Raw genomic sequence first — 22,862 nt, forward strand, 5'->3', positions numbered from 1 at the left:
TTAGTCTATACTAAAGTGTCAGGAATTAAGTTTTACTTTAATATATTTTCTATATATTTTTAAATTTTGTAAAATCCTATTCAGTCTAAATAAATATTCAGTTAGCATAGACTACTTACGCTTCATGTACATATTCTATAATATAATTGATATACTCAAGTATAGTTAATAAAATAAACTTCAATTGTACTTTTGCTTCCAAAGTAAATGTGTGTTTATATGCATGGCTGTGTTTGTATGAGAATGAATCTATTATCTTACAGTTTCTCTCACATGCTTAGGATTATTGTTATGGTGTTAAAGCTGAACATTAGCTCTTAAAAAGAAAACTACATATTTAATTTTTATGATTCTCCCATAAAACAACCCATGCAGTTGCAATACAAGCTCAGACCATCATCTCTCCACCCCTGTGGGTGTTATTATGAAAGGCAAAGAGGCTCACATTAGCAAGTTTAAATCGTGCTTTTGGAAAAAAAAATGTTTTACTTTTAGATCAACGCTCAGAGTTTTAATGTCAGTTTATGGCTTTTCCCCTTTCTATGTTCACTATTTAAAATAACCAGAGTATACAGTGTTTGTGCAAAAACACACCAGAATAGCAAGAAAACAGTCAGATTTGACAGGAAGATTTAAAAAAAAAAAAAAAATTTTTGAAACGTCGTAAAGTCTTTAAATAAATGTAAAGTTGCTAACTTGAAATCTAAAGTCAAGTATCAAGTGTCTGCATGTGAGAATAAACCCTCACATCTCAAGTCCTTGTCTTGACTCCAAGTCCCTCTTCTGGTACAAGGTACAGAGTAACTCTTAAATATGGCAGTCAGGATTCATGAATAGCAGTTTTATTTTGGTCTCATCTGAGTATTCAACATCGTTCTGGAGGACTAAAGGTTTATTTGGAGAAAGGTTAGCAAACCTCAGGTTTGATTTAATATTGTTTATACAGAGCAGAGGCTTTGTCCTGGTAACCCCCCCAAACACAGTGCAGCTGTTCATTTTCTATTGTGCTGACAGGGACTTCAACATTTCACTTTGTGAATTGTTTAAGATTCAACTCCCAGGGATTTCAGCATTTTTATCTGGGGTTTGATGAGATTGTGAAGAGAACTTCATGGAATATTTACTCAGAAACATCAGCTTTGACATCTGTTCCACTAATTAATTAACAAAAACAGATCTTCAAATATTTAGTAATAGTTTTAACGTCGTTTATTTCTTTATATTGCATAAACATTCACCTGAGAGAACTAACTCTTTATTGTTTTTTATGTTTTTGCCCTGTTTTGGAATTATTTTAACATGAAATTGTCGATTTTGCTATTTGTATTTGCTCTATATAAAAACCTGTTATACGTACCTCCATAAATGTATCAGTTTTGTGTAAAATATTTGTGTTTTTTCCTATAATTTTCCTGCTTGATGGTTACAGAAAACTACGATGTCTCTCCAGTGGACGGCTGTGGCTTTCTTCCTCTACGCTGAAATAGTTGTCAACATCATCCTTTGTATTCCCTTTATATCTGCAAACAGGTACAGGGACACAATTGTAAATATAACACAATACTTGATGGACAACAGAAAATGTTCTGAAAAGGAAAATAAAGTGTTCTCCTGACAAGATTAAAAACGCAGTTCACACAAAGACCAGGAGAGGGAACCCATGTTCCTGAACAAATTCTAAAAGCTGTTCCTTGCAGATGGCGTTTTGTTTTCAGCTGGAGAATATGGAGCTGGCTTTCTCCATATTGGAACAAAGGTTTCTTTGCCATGATCATGGTACTGGTTGTTCTTTTTATTGGTAAGCATTAAAACAAGACTTTAATAAAAGCAGACATTAAGTCGGCTGTTAACGCTCCATCCTCTAATCTTTCCAACCCTCAGATGCTGTCCGGGAGGTGCAGAAATATTCCGGTCCAGAGTCTACGCAGGACGCCAGCGTGAACCCGAACTTGTACGACAACGTTCACATGAAGCTGTTTAGGGCCCAGAGGAACCTTTACATCAGTGGCTTTTCGCTCTTCCTGTGGCTGTTGGTTTATTTCTGCCCTCATTTAATAAAGACATCTTGAGACAGAGGCCGCTCAGTTCTTATTTCTTCTTTCCTTCAGTATTATGTGCAGGGTTGTGACCCTGCTAAACCAGACCGCCATCACGCTAGATAACAGTGCGGAGCTTCAGGCGCAGGTCGATGCAGCTTTAAAGGATGTCAAGCAGCACCAGGAAAAGGAGCAGATGTTCAAAGAAGTGAGTTTTCATCGCATTTTTTTCGGACTGTTTGTGAGTGTAGTAATTTAGTCGTTGTGTTTAGGTGCTCCTGGAAGGAGAAAAATCCATGGCAGCAACAAAAGAGCAACTCAAGCTGGAGCTGGAAAAGCTGAGCAGCCGACTGAAAGCTGCCGAGGAAGGTTTGTAGTCATCGTTTCTGAAGAGCTTGAATTCTAAGAATCAAATAAAGACAAGAAGAGTCAGCGAAATACAGATTTTGCACAAAAAAAAAATACTTTTCTGTGTTTGTATTTACAGATAGACGGAAGTCAAATGCTGAAGTTGAAGCGATGAAGAGGCAGGCTAAAGGTTTGGCCCTGGAGTACGACAGACTCTTAAGAGAACATCATCAGCTTCAGGTAAAGACTTTCCAAACGACAGAACGTTTTCCTTCTGATTAGCTCATTTTACATGTTTCAATTGTTTTCTTTTCCACAGAATCAAAACCCTGAAGATAAAAAGGATCAGTAAAGAAAAAACTTCTGTCTGAAGACTGAATAAAAACTTTCATTTGTGTTACAATAGTTCATATAAGCAGCAGCTCTCAGCTTTGTTAAAGACCCACTCAGATCATCTTTTTTATGTGTTGTAAAATTGTTCCTAGATGTCTATTAACTATGATTATGCCAGTTTTAGCCAAAATCTAAAAAACTGGGTCATTTTCTAGGACATAGTTTGTGCAGAGCGGCATTGGTGGATTAGAAATCCATTTCCATCCTGAGAAAAATACTACAAAAACATGTTAAAAACATGATTTTCATTAGAGTGGGCCTTTAAGTTGGGGTGGGAGCAAAATGTTATACAATTTATGATGGCAAAAACTGCAGACATAGAGATCACACTGACAATAAAGACAGTTTACACCTGAGAATGTTTACCAATTTCAATATCTACAAATTATTCCATGTATAACCAGTTTGTCGTTATTATTTATTTGTAGTAAACATTTGGGGCTTTTAAATGATGAAAATCTAGTGAAAGAAAAACAAATATGAAAAATATTCAGTCTGCTAAATGAAACCCATTTGTTTAAATGTCACAAATTACATCAATTTTTCTCCTTGATGAGGCAAAACAGGAGCTCTGAAAAAGTACAAAATGTCTTTATAAATGTTCAATATAATTCATCTGGTTCTATGCTGATCTATATTGAATTATTAATAAACGATTGTCACAGAAATATTATGTTTAGTTTTTGGGAATCATTTAATAAAAATAAATGTTCATTAATGTGGTTTGACATCTCTGTTTTGAATCATTGAAGCAACAAAACATTAATCATCAGCCAGAATTTTTCACCCTTGAATTCCTATAAAAATACTGTTTTAAGGGTGATAGCCAGGAAGTTATAACTTTCCTTCTAAGCACAAAGGCCTCCAAACTGTTTTCTGTCATTGTTTGGCTTTGATCTACTCTAAATGTCAACATTATGCTGTCTGTGTTACAACAGGGTCAGAAAAATAAATCCATAAGCACAAAAACTATAATCAGAAAAGATTGTTAATCCATTAATAAATGTTGCATGAAATATCAGGCTGATAAAAAATACAGCTATTGTTGCAAAAGCCTTCCATTAATAACAAACAAAAAAACAACATTTAGTTCATACACAAAACAACTTCTTGTGCTATAAGAACTGTCAGGTGTGGGCACGCTCCATAAATATGAGATGCTCACAAGTCAGTTTCTCGATCCACATCGCAGTCCAGGGCCAATATGAAGGGCTCACTGTGCGCGGAGCTGTTCTCCTCTTTCCTCAGCAACTCCATCTCAGCACTTCCGTTGGTCAGAACCTTCTTCTCCTCTCTTTTCAGGTGCTTTTTGAGCAAAGCAAAGCCCCAAATGCAAAGTATAAAAGAAAGAGTTCTCAAGCCCAGTGTGAGGCCCAAATACACTACCCTGTAAGAAAACAGACAACAATAAGAGATATACTTTTTTATTGAACACAAAATGATCATTTACTCGTTTAGCTAAAAATTGCTTTACCTCTAAAAACAATGAAAATGTTAAAATATTAGTACATTTACATGTCATTTAGGACATTAGCAGCACACATATTCAATCAAACTGTGTCAATACCACAGTACCATAGAAATTGCCTAACAGAAATGTTGAAATTTGACACAGTTTGTTTGAGAAGCCTTTATAGCCACTATATCGTACTATACTTTTAAGAGCTGTGAGCAAAGGGGAAGATGTTGAGGCTCACTTTGGGAGTGAATCAGGAATGAATCCAGCTCATGTTAGATGTTTTGGAGATAAATGCAGAGAACCCTTTTGAGATGGTTTAGGGGAGGGATAGTGATTCTGTTGGCAAAGAATGAGGTTGGAACTACCAGGAAAGAGGCCAGAAAACCAAAGAAGAAATGAATGGGTGTAGTGAATGAAGTGAGGACGATGCAGAAGAGTGGGTTAGATGTGGGCAGATGACTGACAGTGGTGACCCCTAAAGAAAGCAGACAAAAACAAAGAAAATCACACTATTCTTTTAAACTCCCATTGTGCGTAGACAAAGGAGAGTTAGAGTGTTTTCTATCATACACTCATAACACTACTTGTCTCCATTGACTTGGTTTTGGTCATTTCTCATTAATACTGAGGATTGCTTTGGATGCTTTGTTGAGGTGCTGTTAAACTGCAGCACACAACACTTTAAAGATGAACAAACCTGTGGTATGATCTGTGTTGTCACAATCAAGGTAACGTTAGTTTACGTTAAGTCAAATCACATGCACTAAAAGCCTCCAAACCCTTTGGATATTATGTCAGCAAGAAGCAACAGTTGTTGACCAATGTTGTTAGTAGTCTGCTCTCTGAAGATTTCACATTTTAGTTTTTATTTGTGAAACTGAACCTTCAGTAATCAAAAATGACAAATGGAAGAGCTATTTTAGGACCCATTCCAATGGAAACTGTGTTTTTGCTGTTTATGACATGTTCTTGTGAGGATGCAGGACATGTATAATTAAAATGGAGATTAAAAAAGCCTGTCTCAGTATTTCTTTGTCAATATTGTTGTGAATCAAGAGCAGACAAAAAAGAAGTAAAAAAAAAAAAAAAGCTTTTGTGACATAGAAAATACGCTGGGCGGGGCCACGAGCTCTTGTGGTCCGCCCTGCAACAGGGAGGGGAAGACGGGTGGGGTTACTCTGCAACAATGGTTTCACCTACAACTCAGAGGCGAATTTCTGACGAACTACGAAGAAGAAGCTATCTCCTAGAAAACGTCACAGGCTTAGTGATTTTGGCTGAAAATGACCTAATTGTAATTAAAAGATCCCTGGAAACGCTTTTACAACGAATCAAAAAAGGACCAAAGACCCACTCCTTTAAAAATTGTCTTTTTTTGTGTTTTTAACATGTTCTTGTAGCATTTTTCTCGTAATAGAGAACTTATATTACAAAATGTATGATTAAAACTAAGTTTCTGAGTATTTCTTAATTCAAATCGCGTTAGATCAGAAAACCGGATGCTTGAAAAAGCTCAGAATAATGACGCAGCAACTGCAATGGGCGTGTCAAAGTCTTCTCTGTATTGTATTTCTATTGAACTACTGCCACTGTGCATAAAAAATGTCTTAAATAATGACAACAAATTTTTAAATTCTGGCAAAAAAATTCCTAATAATTAAAAGATTACTGGGAACAATTTTACAATGGAAAAAAATGTGGTTGGAGTGGGAATGTTAAATATCAGTCTTTCTAAAAGAGTAGAGAAATTTGTATGAATCAAATTAAAAAAAAAAACTAATTAGTCATATAGTTTTGTCGTTGAACATCATCACTTTACATTTTACCTAAGGGTTTTCAAGTCAAGAGGAAAAATATTGCACAGCCTATTTGATGTTTCTAAAAGACATTATAGATTACCTGTAAGCTGATGTGTCATATATTCTGCAGGCGCCTTTTCCTCCACACGTCTTGTATCCCCACTGGAGGCAGGTTGTATCGATGATAGCTCCAAAGTATATGGGAGCTGGTATTCCTGCTGTTGGGAAATAACAGCAACAGTGCTGAGTATGATGGGGCTTAATCATGACAAGCTTTAAGTGATGACTTGTTTTAATAAACACAAATGTTAATCTATCCACGTCTGCTTATTTTGTGCCTGACATTTACGGTAAGGAGACTGAAATGAGGAGAATATCAAAGCTGGTTCTCACCCAGAGTACGAGTGGCCAACGTGTGGATTCCAAGAGCGAGGGATTTTAACTCTGGTTTAATGCACCTGGGAGAAGAGCAACCGATTTTAACTCGACATGAATCACACTGAATCACCACTCGACAGTTTTTATTGGAGCTATTTTCTTCACTGGAATTATTGACTGACCTGACGAGCAGCATAAAACCGGGTGTTCCTCCGAGAGAAATGATGAAAGAACTGAGGACAGATAAAGCCAGGAAATATGGAAAGACTTTGTCGCAGCTTTCTCTGTGTGGACACTTGCCCAGAGTTGCCGTCAAGTTGTCCGATTTGATCTGTGTAACTCCTACACACCTGCAATTGTCGAACGTCTAAGACAAAAAATAAATACATTTAAAAAAAGTAAGCTAAAATGTATGCAGCGGAACATCTAAAAACATGCCCTATAGATGCATGTTTTGCTCTATAGATGCATCTAAATGTCATGTTGATATTTCATGATAAATGAGTCAGATGAAGGCAAGGGGGAAAGTCTTACCATGTTTTTTCCAGAGCCAGAGGCTGAAGTGCATCCAGCTAAACATGGGGATACATATGTGATCCCGTTCTCTCCACACACTGGATCCCAGCCTTTGCTTGAGCAAAAGCAACCGGAGTTACAGTCAGAAAAGAGGGATAGTTCCTGGTGGGATAAACCTTGAACTCTGCATGTGAAAGCACAAAAAAAGCAAATAACACTTACTGACAATTCATACTTTCTGAAAAAAGAACATCGATTAGGAAATCAACTCTTATAGTTTATAGAACAAAAGTAGAGATAAGGACACACAACTCAAAGTAAAGGTAAACATTTTCATCTCATTTCCACTTGGAAAACTACTGGATTCTGTTCACCACATCCGCCTGTCATGCCGAGTCACATGACATAAAATGGCTGCTTGCTTGGACTGCTAGCTAAGTTAAAAACCCAAAGTAGTAATCCAAAATAAAATTTTCTTCAGAATCAGAAAATAAAAAAGCGTAAAGAATTCGAGCTAGCATATGCATTTTTTCCGTCTGCGCCCATGTACCAAGCGGCCCTCAGACCGGTACCGGTCCACGTCCTTGAGGTAATTTAGCGCATGCATTTTTTCCCTGTCCGTGGTCCGATACCAGGTAACAGACAGCACATCGAAAAATGACAAGTTGGGGGCACTCGTAATGTCAAAAAATGACGTGGAGGGGGCATGGAAAATACATCCATATATGACGAGGTGGAATGAGAATAAGTTGGCTGCTTTGCCACCTGTGTGTCCCGTACAGTTCTGCTGGATTTAAGCCCGCAAATGGCTTGTATCTAAATGTAAGGACAGTTGTGACCTAGTATTCAAAGTACTCTCCCAGGGAAGACATTTTGCTCCTCTGTGAAAACATTTTAGCACCAATCCAAATGACTGAGACAGACATTCTCGACATTTGATCTGTATGTCCCTTTGTGGTGCCAAAACCACAAGTATGGAAGAAAAATGAGTTTGATCAAGAGATCACAATCCAGTTTGTGCTTTTCAAAGTAAATGTAAAAAAATAAAAGACAAAATCAATAAAACGTCCCTCAGTACAGTCATTAAGAATTTGAATCTATGGGCAGAAATGGGAAAAAAAGCTATTTAAATAAGGTTGTAGAAATATTTTTGGGATCTTGGACTAATTTGGGGTACATATGAACTTATCTGCTTGGTAAACCACACTTGCCTCTTGCAACTATTTTTTTCACAAGTTATTTTCTTTAGTGTAAGGTAGAAAAAACATTTGTACAAACCCTGTATAAGAAACTGTGAGGCCAGCTACCTTTGAGTTCTCACAGCCCATGGCTAAGAAAAGAAGAGACAGGAAGAAACCGAGCAAGGAAGTCCCAAAGGCAAATTTAGCTGCTCCCATGACACCCATCTTGAACCTTTTCATGACCACCCCGCCAGAGAACATCCCAAGAGCTACAGCTGGGATGTTCACCATGCCTGAAAGAACCGGAGAAATCGTCTGTATACATTTTTGCTTTAAAAGGAAAAAAAAGTATCATTAAGTTATCTAATAAATACTTTTGATAGTTGAAAAAAATAAATACAAATTTATATTTTCTAACGCATTAATTAAATGAAATACTCTTTATGATTACAGGTTTTTAATCTGTGTGACATTGATTATAAAAATGAAAGTTCAATGTCATTAAACAAACCTATGCTACATTTTGGAACAGCATTTTCTTGCAGGACTTAAGTACTTTAAGCTCACAACAAATATTATATCTTAAATACATCTAATTCCCAAAGGTATTAGCAAACAAAAGTATTCAACATATTAAGAAAAACTCCAAAAATCTGCTCACCCATTAGTAAATTAGCTCTCGAAGCTGACTGGCCGTAGTGCTGCTCAATGTATTTGGGTTTGTAAGTGACCATACCAATGAGAGAGTTGAATTGAAGGATTGTCACACAAAGGTAGATGCTGTAGACAGGGTTTCCCAACAGAGTCTTCAGGGTTGGAACGAATTCTGTGAAGGTAAGTGTTGGAGTGTCACCACCGCAAAGCCATCTGTAGATACTTTCACATCAATATTAGATTGGAGAAATGTTTATATTTAATAAAACTTTAAAAAGTGGACTTTTTTGCATAATTTTGGCATGAAGTCTGTTCCGTATACCATCCAAATTTATTGTTTTTTCTTAAGGGGCACGACACTGCAGTGCATGCATAATAGGGTTTGACATTGTGTTGAAAAAAAATCTTTATAATAAAAAAATATAGCCGTTAAATGCTGCTAAAGCCTGTTCAGCATAAAAATGCCTGAAAAAACAAACCAGGTGTTTTAGTGGTTTATAAACAGCCTTGTGTGTTTTATTAATGTGCTTTTAATTTGAAAACTTTGTTTTTATTTAGAGTTTGTCCCTGCCACACCTGATTTCCATCTGGAATCACACACAGGTGTGTCCAATTTACTAATAGCATAGAACACCAAGATTTGACTGTTTAGGTTTAGTTTTATGACCTTTCAGACTCATTTAAGGTTCATTTTTTGTTTTGTTTTATTACTTTTTTTTACATTCTTCAGGCTCTAGTCCTCACATGCAACTTTTTAAAATTTACCTTTATTATGCTTTAGTTTCATTTGATCAACTGTTTTCAGTTCTTTAACTCAATTTCAGGAGTGTTAAAGTTAGCATACCACTGGCCATCAGATATAAGTTTGCTGGCTCCTCCTGTCTGATCTTGTGGGTCATAACTGGAGAATCTTTGATGAATCTGGTTTGATCTGGAGTGCAGCTCCTGTCATGTTTGTCCACAGGCATAGGGAGGGATTTTGGCAAGAACCAGAAAGGGATAGCTGACATGAGGGTGATCACACCAGCAATGAGGTACCCCAGCCACCATGCCCCAACCCAGCGTGCATCACTGGAGGTAATTGTGATCGTATCTGTTTGTAAAAAAAAGAAAAAAAGATAGTCAGCATTCATATACTGATTTCAAATATAAAGGTTTAAAATTGATTTCCAGTTTAGGCCAAGCCAGAACTACATGAGGATAATGATGTTAAACGTCACTGTGGTTAGCCCCTAACTGAGTTGTTCTGGGATAAACAAGACAATAACAACGAAAGCAAAGTAACCTTAAAGGTGCCTTATATTTAAGAAAAGTACTTGAGAAAAAAACTTGTCAGTTTTAACGAGGAAAATGAACACGGATCTAGTAATCTACAAGTGGACGTATTAGAACGGAGCAGAGCAGAGAGCTTATGGCCCGCCCAGTGTACTTTCTATGTCACAAATACAATCTTTTTAAAACTGCTTTTTTTCATCTGCTTCCAATTCACACTATACTTTTAAATAAAGAAATACTCAGAAATGCAACTTTGGGCTTAATTTTCTCAATATTTGTCCTCCATCCTCAGAAAATTGCCACAAGAACATGTTAAAAACAACCAAAAACTCAATTTTTATTGGAGAAGGTCTTTAGAGTACATTTTGGTCTATATATTCATTATAGGATTTAATTGTGTAACTCTAGTTGTTTATTTGCACTCTTTTTTCTTTTCAGATTGCAACAAAAAACATTTAGCTGAAAACAATTCAATAAAAATCAGTAAACATTAAGTGTTCTTGTGACCAGAAGTGTAGCAGAAGTGAGCAGAAGTGTAGACACCACTGATGATTGGACTTCCAAATGTTGATTACGACCTTGATTTGTGCTGGTCAGTGGAAGAGTTATATTATGTACCAGAAAATTAATCACATAAATTTGAATGGAAACCACTTTATTTTCATCAAGACACAACATTCAAAACTACATATTGGGCTGTGCATCCAAATGTCAGTTGTATGTTTAGTGACCTCTGTGTGCTTCTGAAGTTGTATTCAGAGACTAAAGGTGCTTTCATACCGACCGCTTCACACAACAAATTCGTCCCTCTTTCGCCGCGTGGCGAATTTGCTGCTCGCCGCTTGTCAAAAAATGTATCCCTGACGCCGCGGCTGCATGTGGGAGGAGCTACCAGCTCTGCCTGTAGATATCTTACTTAGAACGAATGGAAGTCATATAGTACAATGTTGAGGAATAAGGTTTATTTATCGTGAAGAGTTCTAAAAAACACAAGTAATCATGTCTCCATGTTTGGGTTATGATTATTGTTAAAAGATTTTCCCGGTACAGGGGGCTGTGTCTGTATGACAGCCGCTGTGTTTCTGTGTCTCTGTGGCTGAGCTTGAAGGCTCACTGTTTCGTTTTAACCCTTCCGCTCTCCTTGGCTTGTTTACATCAAAAGTGGGGTCATCTGGACACCAAAGATAGCGGAAGGGTTAATCCATGGAGGTGGGGGTGAAATTAGGAGACCTTTTTCCTTTTTTTTTTGTTTGTTTTTTTTAAGGTCTTAATGACAGCCATGCAGCCTTTAAACCTGCAGCGTCTCTGTCTCTGCTGGCATATTGAGCGAGTGAGCTCCTCCGCGGGAGCAAAAGCCGCCGATCTGTGCAGAGTGTTTTCGGCTTCACCCAAACGTAGCTGGATGAGCATTGAGAATCTGAGGCTCAAACGGGTAAAGGAAAAAGATGAAAGTTCTGGAGAAAAACGGTCGCTTTGGATTAGTAGTCTACCCGCTAATCGAGTCACTGAAAATGTCACGTGCCCAAAGCTTAGTTCCTGATTCGCAGATGTGACGCAGTGACCTGTCAAACTTCAGGTATTTACATTTTGGCTGTGCCGTCCAATTCGCTCCACACCGCTCATATCAAGCTGCTGACAGACTTTAGCGCCGTGCCAGTCGCTCATATCGCGCCACGGGGCTTCAGTTCGCGTCAGAACGTGCCTGTACCATTGATTAACATTGAATTTGGCTGCCTCTGCTGTGTGAATCACTTTCGTGTGAATGCATGTTAACACCCTGAACACATTGATTAATGCAGATTAGCTCCTCGGTTGGGTTATTTATCTCACCCATGTCCACGTAGCCAACATCGACATAGATCTTAGCACACAGTGACCCCAGCAAGTACCCAAACACAGGACCAATAATTGCTATGGTTTGGACACAACCTGAAACACAGACAGAAAAAGGTCCAATTATGGAACAACTTTGCCATTTTCAAGTAATCATGGTGGCATTAATTTTGTCCCAATTAACTTTTTGCTTACATTTATCAACATTTTAGAATGTAATCACATATTGTACAGAACATTAAGCACAGCACAGAAACAACAAATAATATAGAAAGTTATTTACCAATATAGAGAGCTGCATTTTCAGACTGTGCGTAATCATCAATGTAAGAGATTCCCAAAGGCTGTACTGGAGTTTCTCCGATCCCTCGCAGGATGTTTCCCAGTAAAACATAGATCCACATTGAAACACTTGACTCTTGATCACAGCCTGTAATTTATGGTTAGACAAGAATAAATAGGTTAAGAAATGAAATTGGACTAGATTTCTAAAAATTACATTTTTTTCCAATATTCCCCAAATAGTCCAGTCCATCTGTATTTAATGATTTAAGAGGAGCCATAAGTCTCTTTTCCTGAAAAGCTTGCAGGCTGGACTACTGTCAGTCTTTGTCCAGTCATCCAACAAAGATTGTTCAGACAGTTGTAGCTTATTTAAAATGCATCTTTACAGAGCCCTTCAAAATTTCTTCAAAAGTTATTTTGCCATGCCTTTGTAAAGTGCAGTTTCATCAGTCAATAAGTTCTACCAATATAACATGACTGCCTCCATAAAACAGATTCAAAATTATAGTGTTAAAACATTCTTTCTGGTCATGATGTTAACCATGGTTCTTTAGACTTTTTGGGTTATAAGGTGAGCAAACACTTTTTAGCGTACCGCTAGTGGCAATTAAGGAGGGTTCTTCATACTTCCAAGAGGATTCTGCTGAAGTTCTCACTGGACATGGAGTCAAGGTATTTGTTGAATTCACTGAAGATCTAATGGTTGTTTGGATTGTATAGCTGCATATAAAACACCAATGTGACTGTTACACAAGGGAAGGGAGAAAGCATCAGGTTGTGTTAGACATGTAACATATAGAGCAGCAATCACATACTATACTACTCAAGGTCACTATATTCCAGTACAGCTATGCAAGTGTGATGAAAGAAATATCTGGATGGCGTGAACCGAGACATTCGGACAGCAGACTTACCGGCCTGTGATAAAATGAGGCATGGCGATTAAGAATGTGCCTAAAGACATCAGGATACAGCCGACTGCTATGATCTTGGGCCGGTGAAGCTTTGCACCAAAATAACTCACAAAAGCGATTACCAGCAAATTACCTGCAGTATTGAGAGAGATACAGGAAAAGGAGTAAGAGCACATTAAACATACCGTGCAGAATATTATCATGTTTTACTGTTTTAAGCTGTAAGCGAACAAGGGACAGGTCGGGTATCTGATACACTGGGGTAAACACTAAAATACATTTTTTCCTGAAGTGCAGAGGGAAGGAAGTCCAGAGTAAGGACTTATACTTCAAACAATAGTTTTGCCTGTAAACATGCAACCAATGGCAATGCAAAGCTCCAGTGTGTCCTCCCCCTTTTTTAACAACAGCACTGTTTAGATTTCCATCTAGCCCTCTGTCTATTTTCCAAACACACTATGTTCCTTTCAGGGTCATGATGTTGCTGGAGCCTATCCCAGCCACTGTCAGGCCAATATGGAGTATACCTTTGATGGGTGGACATAAAGACCTTTGCTTGTCCAAATTTTTACTTAATCTGTGTGAAAACTGATAGCATTTCAAACTCCTGCCTTATATGCAAGTAAACAAAGAAACATGAAGGTAAGAAACTCACCGATTTCAAAGCTCCCATCTATAACACCAATCAGAGAGCTGGGGATGTCAAATCTCCTCTCTAGCTGTGTTATTGTGCTTTTCATGTAGCTGCCACATAAAGCTTTGGCAAAGTAAGCGAAGGATAAGGCTGCAAGAAACATCTACAAAAACAAAAAGGAGGTGAATCAAAACACAGAGACTTATTTTGTTTGTTTTACAAATGATGCTTACTTTCAATGTAGTTTAATATACCAGAGTTTCTGGGTTAAATGCAGTAGCAGTCCATGCACTAATAGAAGCGTCATGGTGATTGTGCCAAAGTGTGTGAAGTTCCTGGTTTTTTGCTTTAGTAAAATGCATACTGATGATTAGAACCCAGAGGGAGAGTTAAGAATCCAATATATAAAAAAAGATAGATACAAAAATTGCCGTCTGAGCCGACAGCAGCCCTGTGAATGAGTAATATTTTAGAATACCATCAGTTTGATTGACCATCATACAGTATTTAAAGATTCTAGGAAAATTGTATTTATCTGCTGATCTCTAAAAGCCCCAAATCTGAAGATTAAAAAATCAGTTTTAACACAGAAAAAAAGCTCAATCCCCAAAGCAGTTTTCGGTTTCTATATATAGAAAAACGGAAATGGGTCAGGGAAGATAATAATAATATAAAAAAAAATACCTCAGTGGTTATTCAGACTGTGACAAAAATACATTAAAAAGAATGATTTAACAATATAGTCTTAGTGTCTTTGTTGCAGATGTGTTAAGCTAACAAACTGTTAAAATCTTAGTGATTTGTTTTTTGTTTTTTTTTAGATTTTGTGATGTGTACTAAACTTGAATGTTGGGTACAAGTTTTATCAAACATAATTAAAACTTTACGCAAAAAATCAAACAAAAAAAACAATAAACACTACACAAAACCAGAAATGCAGGAATGGTAGCCCTTAGAATTTGTGGTTTCCCTGTATATTTTCACAGCCCCACTGGTTTAAAAAAAATAAAATAAATACAATTCTAAAAGCAATGTTTTTTCTGCCTCCTCACTCACATCCAACACAAGCAAATAATGCGATACTGTGGGGATTTATGTATCTCAAGGATTTTTTAATCTTCTCCTGATACCATTTTAGTACAAAAAAAAGCAATAAAAGAAAACAAAACATTCACAGTCATTTTTCTTTCTAAAAAACTACTTCCTGAAATTAATATCCCTTGAGACTAAGAAATGACTGCCACTCTTTACAACCAAATGCACACCTACAGAGCTTTGTGATAAAAGCAAGAAGTCGTGGTATCTCCTTAGTCACATAGAAAAATTCTATAAATGTCATTGCTTGCCTGTAGATTGCTCGGTTTTTCACTATCTAAGGTATCTTAACAGCAGGGGCCTGGAATATTCTTTGAAATGGTTGTGCCAAATCAAAGCAAGGTCTCTTCAGAGGGTGGGGGTGATAGGTAGATGACACGTGATGAGGTGTTTCAACAAGGGGCATAGGAAAAAAATTAATTCTGTGAAACACATATTTCATTTGGCGATAATTGTACCGATTTAAAATGCTGCCAAGACAATATTTCTATATCTAGCCAGAACCATCTTGAATTATATGTTCGTTCACTAGCCTTGCGTTTTTTGTTGTTGTAGAGCTCAATGAGACTCAACAGCACAGCCCTAGCTTGGGATGGGTATTGAAACTCTGAGTCAAGTTGCTACTGGCATTGTACAAAAACGTGGATTTTGGTGCTTTGTGGCGAACTCATATAAAAATGACCGAGGCAGTGGAGATGCACAACAGGCAGTCAAAATATTGCACCACGCAGCAAAAGATTCTAATGCAGCAACACGATGGATCTGAGTGAAATGTTCAATGCTCTTTAAAAAATACCATTGTTGTGGCGATGAACGGGTAAATCAGTGTTTAATTCCGCATCTTTGAAATTGTAGATGCAGGTTGTCAAGCACCGTTCAAGCGCTCTCCCTCACCCTGTCACGGAGCTTCATCACACTTTGATGTTTCTTGAAAGAATTCATGACTTTTTCAAATTTTATTTTATTTCTGAAACACTTGTTTAAGCGCCATTCAGCCAATAGGTTAATTTTAAAAGTACTGGTTCAACTATATTACCAATGTTGGAAATGAACCGCACTCTATTTTTTCCGATCATACTTACATTACATTGTTGGTTAAGGCACATTTATTCTTTGTTGTTGTTTTTTTTTCATATTGAAACATATTTTGTTGTGAAAATCAGACAATGTTGAGTAATAAAAAATATTTCTCAATTTACAAAAAGAAAAGTATTATGGATTTGCTTGGATAAAAGCAACTATATGTGATACAGTTCTTCTTTTCCTTTCAGCCTTTCCCTTCAGAGGTCGCCACAGCAATTTAGCTTCCTCCATCTAATCCTGTCTTCAGCATCCTCCACTCTAACACCAGCTACCTTCATGTCTTCCTTCACTACATCCATAAACCTCCTCTCTAGTCTTCCTCTAGACCTCTTTCCTGCACCTCTAGACTAGCATTCTTCTACCAATATATTCACTGTCTCTCCTCTGAACATGTCCGAACCATCTCAGTCTGAATTCTCTGACTTTATCTCCAAAAACATGTGCTGCTCCTCTGATGGACTCATTCCTGACTACTTTATGTAATACAGTTGGAGGGCTTAATGTTCTAATCATTAAATTAAATGCATTTCAACATTTTATGCATGCGAAAGGTGTATTAATATTCAGACAAAGTTTTTCCTAAGTCATTCTTTTTAAAACGACAATGAGATTTTGGCTTTGGTACTGTTTTGGGACATGTTGGGTTATGTGTGACATGTGTATCAAGATAAGTAACGTATTGGCAGACTCTTGCCAATACCAGTTTTGACACATTGCCAAACTGTATTGATACTGTGTAACTGAATCTTAACAAACATCTAAAATAAGAAAACATCTTAAAAATCCCTGACCTAGTTGACAGACTCGACTGACAATGACATAATGATCTTGGTTAGTATATACAATCATATAACTTAAGTCATTGTATTATTTCATATCTTCATTGAGGAGGTGGATTTGTTCAACTAAAAAAGTTCTGTCAAACACACATAACATTTAACCTGCAGAAAATAATATGAATAGTAAACTAATGGTGTATTCAGACAGGAAAAGTTTATTGATCTGAACAGAGTCTGTTTAATTTGGTCAAGATCAAGTCTTGAACCTTGCGTTTAGTTTCAATTCAGACTGCTGTCTACTGAACATTTCTGTTATGAACCATATAAGCTTGCAAACAAAACCACGTGACTAAGAATTTCTTCAATCATTGGTCAGGAATTATGAGGGCGGACCAAAGCAAAGAGAGAAGAAATAATGGAAATCTTGTTGTTTGTTATCCTTGTCTGGATAGTTCACTTATTCAAATTTTGTTTTTCGCTGACCAATTTTGAACGTTTGTATCAACGTCAGGTGCAACACTTCTTACTTGCTGCTTTGGTAGGGTGGAGGCATGCTGCAAGGTGGTTACTGAGGAGGGGAGGACTATGAAGGTACACTGACAAGTGTCTATAACATATAAGTTGTCGAGAAAACAATGTGAGAAGCAATGTGTATCAAGTTGTTTCATGCAACCATATTTCAATGAGTCGATGTCTATTGTTGGTCCACATTTGTCCATGACTCATCGATTGCTTCATTCCAACTCTTGTTTACTTCACATAATACTCAACTAGGGCGGCCGTTTTGCTCGAGTTGTTCCGCTCCGAGCCCAGAGCCTATTCTGACTGAGCTCAGCTCAGGAACAAACTGAGACCACCTCAAAACATGGGTCAGAGAGCAGTTCCTGGTTCTGGACTATACTCCACTTGGGGGAATTCAGACTGAAAACTTGTTTCGGATTATTGGGGAAAATGAATGCTAGTTCGCTTTAGGAGAACCAAATGTGTCCAGTCTGAATACACCCTAAAAGTCACTTTGAAATCATTTGAATTTAGATAACTGAAGTTTTATCTCTGAGAGGAAAAGAACGAATCAAGGACATTGAAAAAATACCTTATTTTCTGATATGGGATAAAAATGGTCCCATTCGGCGTAAACCTGTATTTTGCCCTGAGGCTCTACCATAATTGTTGATGAGTCTGATAACGAACCGCAAAAAATCCAAGATTCTTTTAGCAAATGCACCATATGACAGATGGGCTTCCTTCTAAACACAGTTTGGCACGTCAACATCAGTTCGAAACAGTATTCTGATGCATTTTAAGGCCATAAAATGTCATCCATGTATAATGTGCAGATTTCTGGTAGAGTGTTTCTCTGCAATAATAAGTTAGAAATGTATAGTGAATAATAAAACAGTAAAATAGTGAAATAAAACAAATTTCTGATTCTCGATGGGAATGCAACATCCAATTTCGATTGAGTCAAAACTACGTGATCGCGTCTGATTTCAGATCCCTAATTGTGCCCTCTTGTGTTTGCATTTAATTATGCATGCCTTTATCCAATAAATACACTTAATCAACTTTAAATGAGTGGTTCAGAATTATCTGGGTAATTTCTAAAGAAGCCTGTAAAGAACCAAAAGCTGATTTTACAAGATAAGCTCTACAAGATCAATCAGAAAAATGGCCGCCAATTCCAAGTAACACAAAACCAAACAAATAAATAAGCAAAACAAGCAAACCCCTGGTTATTTAGCTAAGACAGAGGACAGAGGTCTTTTGGGACAATTTTTTACATGATCTGTTCAAGTCTGACTGATCCTTGTGCACAAGCTTCTTTTTTTTTAATGACATACTAAACTCCAGGAGAGTACTAATTCTAGACGTTAACTACATTTTCTACTGTTATTTTGTGGGTATGATGTTGTCAGGTTGTCTCTTTAAAAGTAAACTCACTGCAAAAAATTAATCCAACAACTGATTGATTAGCAGGTAGCCGCTGACCCCACTAAACCTTAGTTTGAAACTCAAAAGTGAAGGACAAAAGTTCACGAAGTATGGAATTTCTTACGCTTCTTTCCATTGCAGCTTTATAATTCTTTCTTTTAGCTTCAATAAGCTAAAATAAGACTTAACCACAATTGTAAGAAAAATAACTTTTTGCCACAGATTATTTGTTATAGTCCAAGTGTCTGGTGTGTGAGACATGGCTAAAAACTAAGACAAATAAGCCACAACTCAGATTCAACTTTACAATAAAGTGAAGTATTCAAAATACAAATTAAAAGGTTTTGACACTTTTGTAGGTATGTTTTAATATTTTAGAAAACACATGTTTATCCAACGTCCAGCTAACAAACATTAGGTACATTCAAATGAAATGTAGTTTGAAGTGCATTCATTACCTTCAGATTGGGGTGACAGTTTGTCACTGGAGAAGAAGCAGGTTTGTGGTCCAGACTCCATCCTGTTGTGGATGTTCGGCCCATTTTTTTCATGGTAACCTCCCAATTTTTGATTATTTAGAAGTGTTTTTGTTTCAAAGCCTTTTACACACCTGGCAGAAAGACAAGAATATGCATAATGATCAATGTATTGCAAAATAGATTGGTAGACATACTCTTTTAGGCTGTAAGCCTTTAAGAGCAAAGGTTTTGATGTCTAAATTACAAAAATAAACTGCACAGAAACTTGATAGATTTGGGGGGTTGACCCACATAAATGCTGTGAGTTTTTGGGTTGTGCAGGCCCGTAGAGGGTTATAGACGGGTGCATCTTAAGGTCTGTCTTGCAGTGTCTTGTGGCTCTTATGGGCACCTCAAGGGGACATTTTTAAAATTTAACATTGCCGTGTCAAGTTTTTGTAAGGACAATGCAAGTAACACACACTAACAACCATCATCGGGACTGATTAACATATTCAATCCTACTTAACAGAAAAAATAATAAATATTGGCTGCACTATAGTCAGCTGACTGGCCCTAGTCTGATACAGAAAAAATAAAATCCCCTGCCAAGACATTTGTGACATCAATGGTGGGATTGACTACCGTACATATAGGGAAGTGCATGGCTGGTGGTTTGGGGAATAGCAAAAAATATATATAATAAGTCACCTCAGTGATCAAACAGTAGACTGTTTTATGAACAAAATGAGTATAATTTAGGGCTCAGAAAGAAGGGGCAAACATGTTTAAACAGGGACTGATAATTTAATAACAACCCTCGTTCAGACTTGGATCTCATAGACTGGTCAAGCTATTGATTGTGATGTGTTCATGAACACGTCCACATGCTCCCACCATTTTGACAATGTTGCCAGCCTATAAGACAGGCCATGTGGAGTTGTTGTAAGACGTTAAATATTTATTATGATTCTTATGTATCTGTTGTCTATTGTAGCCTGTGTATCTTTATAGGGATTTAAAAGATCTTTATCGAATCGTGGGCCATGTATTACTTGAATGAATGTATTAATAAAAAGATGCATGAAAATAAATGTATTTTAAAAGGCATGAAATAAGTATCAAACCAAAACACAGAATACTTCTGATGGAGAAACGTGTATCAGTATATGGAGTAAATAAATTGAGCCCAGAAATTTAAAACGCTACAACAATATACGTCTTAAAAGCTCATTTCGCACTGGTTGATGTTTGTAATTGTAAATTTTTGTTCTGTCTTTCGCAATATTCTCTTACTGTATACCAAATCATCAGAATGCTTTGTGTTTTTCTTTTTTACTGTTTGATTAATTGATTTATTAAAAAAAGAGCAGACAATATTGTATTATATATATATATATATATATATATATATATATTATTTTTTTCTGTCCCCTTTTGATTTTTTTCCCATCATGTTTTAGTTTACAACTCAAGGTTGCATATTTTCCTTTTATTGAATAAAAACGAAATTTAAAAATAATGTATCGAGATGCGTATCGAATCGTGTGAGAGGGAAAGATACACACCCCTAATCTATTATCTATTATATTCATATTGTGTGTTAGCTCCTTGAGGTTGAAAGGGTATTGCAGTAAATTTAAAAAAAATGACAGGAATTTTAATAATGCCAAGAGGTTTTTTTTAAAGACAAAGTCAAAATGAACGCCAACATCATGTGTATTAGAACATTTTCTCTATATGTTTTTCTCTATTTTCTCTATATTCATGTCTTTCAACAAATTTTACATACAGTAAACTCTTTAAATTCATTTTAAAACTCCTTTAAACGTGATAATTGGTTAATAATAATTTTCATTACATAATAATTATTCCCAAATAGGCAACGTACGATATTGGCGTAAAATAGCCCTTCACAAAACATAGTACTTACCCAAGCAATTTTCAACTCTATCTCTCGAATAGGAGCTTCTCATTCAACGTTTGCACCGCATAAAATCCCGTTTTCAGTCGAAAAAATTACCTCCAGAAACGAAGAGTTCCTCCAAAAATCTCCTGTAGAAGCTGCTCCTCCGCGCTGACGGAGAAAAGTGCGACAGTCCGGATCCTGTTCACCTTACAAGAACAGCGTGAATCACTCACGATGTTTCTGTACGGAAAACAGAAACCCCCCCGAGTCTATACAGGACGATGAGAGTCAGTGTCGCTGCTACAATCAGCTACTTCAACGATAAAACAGTTTTGGGACTTGTAGCACAGAGTGACGTAGATTGATATGGCAAGCCCTTATGACCGTTTTTACACGCTGCTTTTCTGAAAAAGTCCCTGTCCAAACCTGTTAAAGCTATTCAAATATCCACTCCTAATCTATATCAACAACTTCAGTTCTGCACCGTTCTCATGACACGGCTACAAATCAAAAAGACATTGATACTAGTGTTTTCCCATTACCTATGTACACTCAAGGGTATGGAGTGCGTGTTTGTCAAGAGGGAATTTTAATCCTGTAACCCCGGGAGTTAAGACTCTTAAAGAACCATACAATCTTAGGAATGCTTCACATTACAAAGCGTTTTTCTTTTCTTTTTAAAATTTCAGAGTGGAAAGTTATCGAATCACAGGTTTTTTTAAGAATGTATAAGAAAATATTTAGAAATAACAGCTAAACTAAATTAGAGGCAAGAAAAACACTTGGATCTGTATAAATCAGGGATCAGGGGTCATGTGGCTTCAGACTCAACATGTGTCTCTTTAACCCCAGATGGGAAAAAAAAGCAAACACACACATTGGCTCTCAAGGGAAAAATAGTTTAACATTTTAAAATGTGACTGTAAAAGAAAATGTAAGCAGTAAAAGTTAATCAGACTAACCTAAATTTTATTAAATTCCTTTACACACAATTGATAAACAGTAAGTATCATTCGAACTAAAACATTTTGACAGGTTTTTGTGTGGTTTATGCATAGGTCTGTAAGTACAACAGGAATTAAGGTACACTAGATTACAAACTAGATTTTATTAATGAGTAAATTCAGGGATGTCTTGTAGTTTGAAAAAAATATGTTAAAAGTCATTTAATTAGCTCTGACTTAATTTTGGTTGGATATATTTATAAATTGATGAAAGAAATGCACCACTAACTGTAAAATACACATTATTTTTTATTAATCACTGCTTACCTACCAACTATGACGTTAGCTGGATTGATTTATTTAGAAAGAAAGTCATAAACCTCCGTCAAAAGTTATAAACTATTTCATTATTTGAAAATTCATTAATTAATTATTTGAAAGGCTACTTTCTGGTTATGTTTATGTTTTATTCATAACAAAAAACAATAGTTCAACATCTTTATCATAGTAGTGATGATGACATAAAAATAAATCAGTGTTTTTGTTAGAGTTGTACAACTATTTATCAAATATTTGCTTTGTATGGTTTTAACCTCTTTTCTTTATCTCCTGGATTGAGGTCGTCCTCAGCTCGTTTCTGGAAGGTTGTAGCTGTCCTAAGCTGAAGGCTATGTGGAGGCTGATATAATGCAGATACTTGAAGGGACTGGTACCGATCTATTGTATTGAAGGGTGGTATTACTGATAGTAGAACTAGTTTGAGGCTGTTTCTTTTCCCTCGCTACCTCAGAGCCGCAAACATAAATGTAACTATAGGGAACGCCCCCAAAAACGTTATAAAAATGAAGACCTGGACCAAGAACTTCAGAGCAGAGTGGTGACTGGTTTGAACATTCTCTGTCTGTTCTCCTTGTGCAAGTAAAATCAGATTTTTGAACTGATCCCTCTTTTGTCTTC

General features: G+C 36.6%; 2 protein-coding genes across 2 annotated transcripts; one reads left to right on the plus strand and one right to left on the minus strand.

Moving 5' to 3' along the window:
* The first annotated feature begins 405 nt into the window (after nt 1-405).
* Nucleotides 406-3,778, plus strand: LOC112152179 (B-cell receptor-associated protein 29). Its single transcript, XM_036212306.1, has 7 exons — nt 406-1,530; nt 1,698-1,798; nt 1,882-2,029; nt 2,109-2,244; nt 2,309-2,405; nt 2,524-2,624; nt 2,704-3,778. Exons 1-7 carry the CDS (start codon nt 1,439-1,441, stop codon nt 2,734-2,736), a joined length of 708 nt encoding a protein of 235 aa, XP_036068199.1. The 5' UTR covers nt 406-1,438; the 3' UTR covers nt 2,737-3,778.
* On the minus strand, nt 1,881-21,502 carry LOC112152177 (solute carrier organic anion transporter family member 1C1). The gene is made up of 18 exons (XM_036212305.1): nt 20,986-21,502; nt 19,053-19,204; nt 13,727-13,868; nt 13,072-13,204; nt 12,753-12,877; nt 12,156-12,302; nt 11,870-11,968; nt 9,609-9,857; nt 8,772-8,936; nt 8,208-8,403; nt 6,948-7,113; nt 6,764-6,780; nt 6,596-6,646; nt 6,429-6,493; nt 6,136-6,253; nt 3,943-4,164; nt 2,522-2,713; nt 1,881-2,438 (listed from the first exon to the last, which is right to left on the minus strand). Exons 2-17 carry the CDS (start codon nt 19,143-19,145, stop codon nt 2,668-2,670), a joined length of 2,034 nt encoding a protein of 677 aa, XP_036068198.1. The 5' UTR covers nt 19,146-19,204; nt 20,986-21,502; the 3' UTR covers nt 1,881-2,438; nt 2,522-2,667.
* Nucleotides 21,503-22,862: the final 1,360 nt, after the last annotated feature.

This window comes from Oryzias melastigma, linkage group LG6, assembly GCF_002922805.2.
Source record: "Oryzias melastigma strain HK-1 linkage group LG6, ASM292280v2, whole genome shotgun sequence".
Classification (NCBI taxonomy): Eukaryota; Metazoa; Chordata; class Actinopteri; order Beloniformes; family Adrianichthyidae; genus Oryzias; species Oryzias melastigma.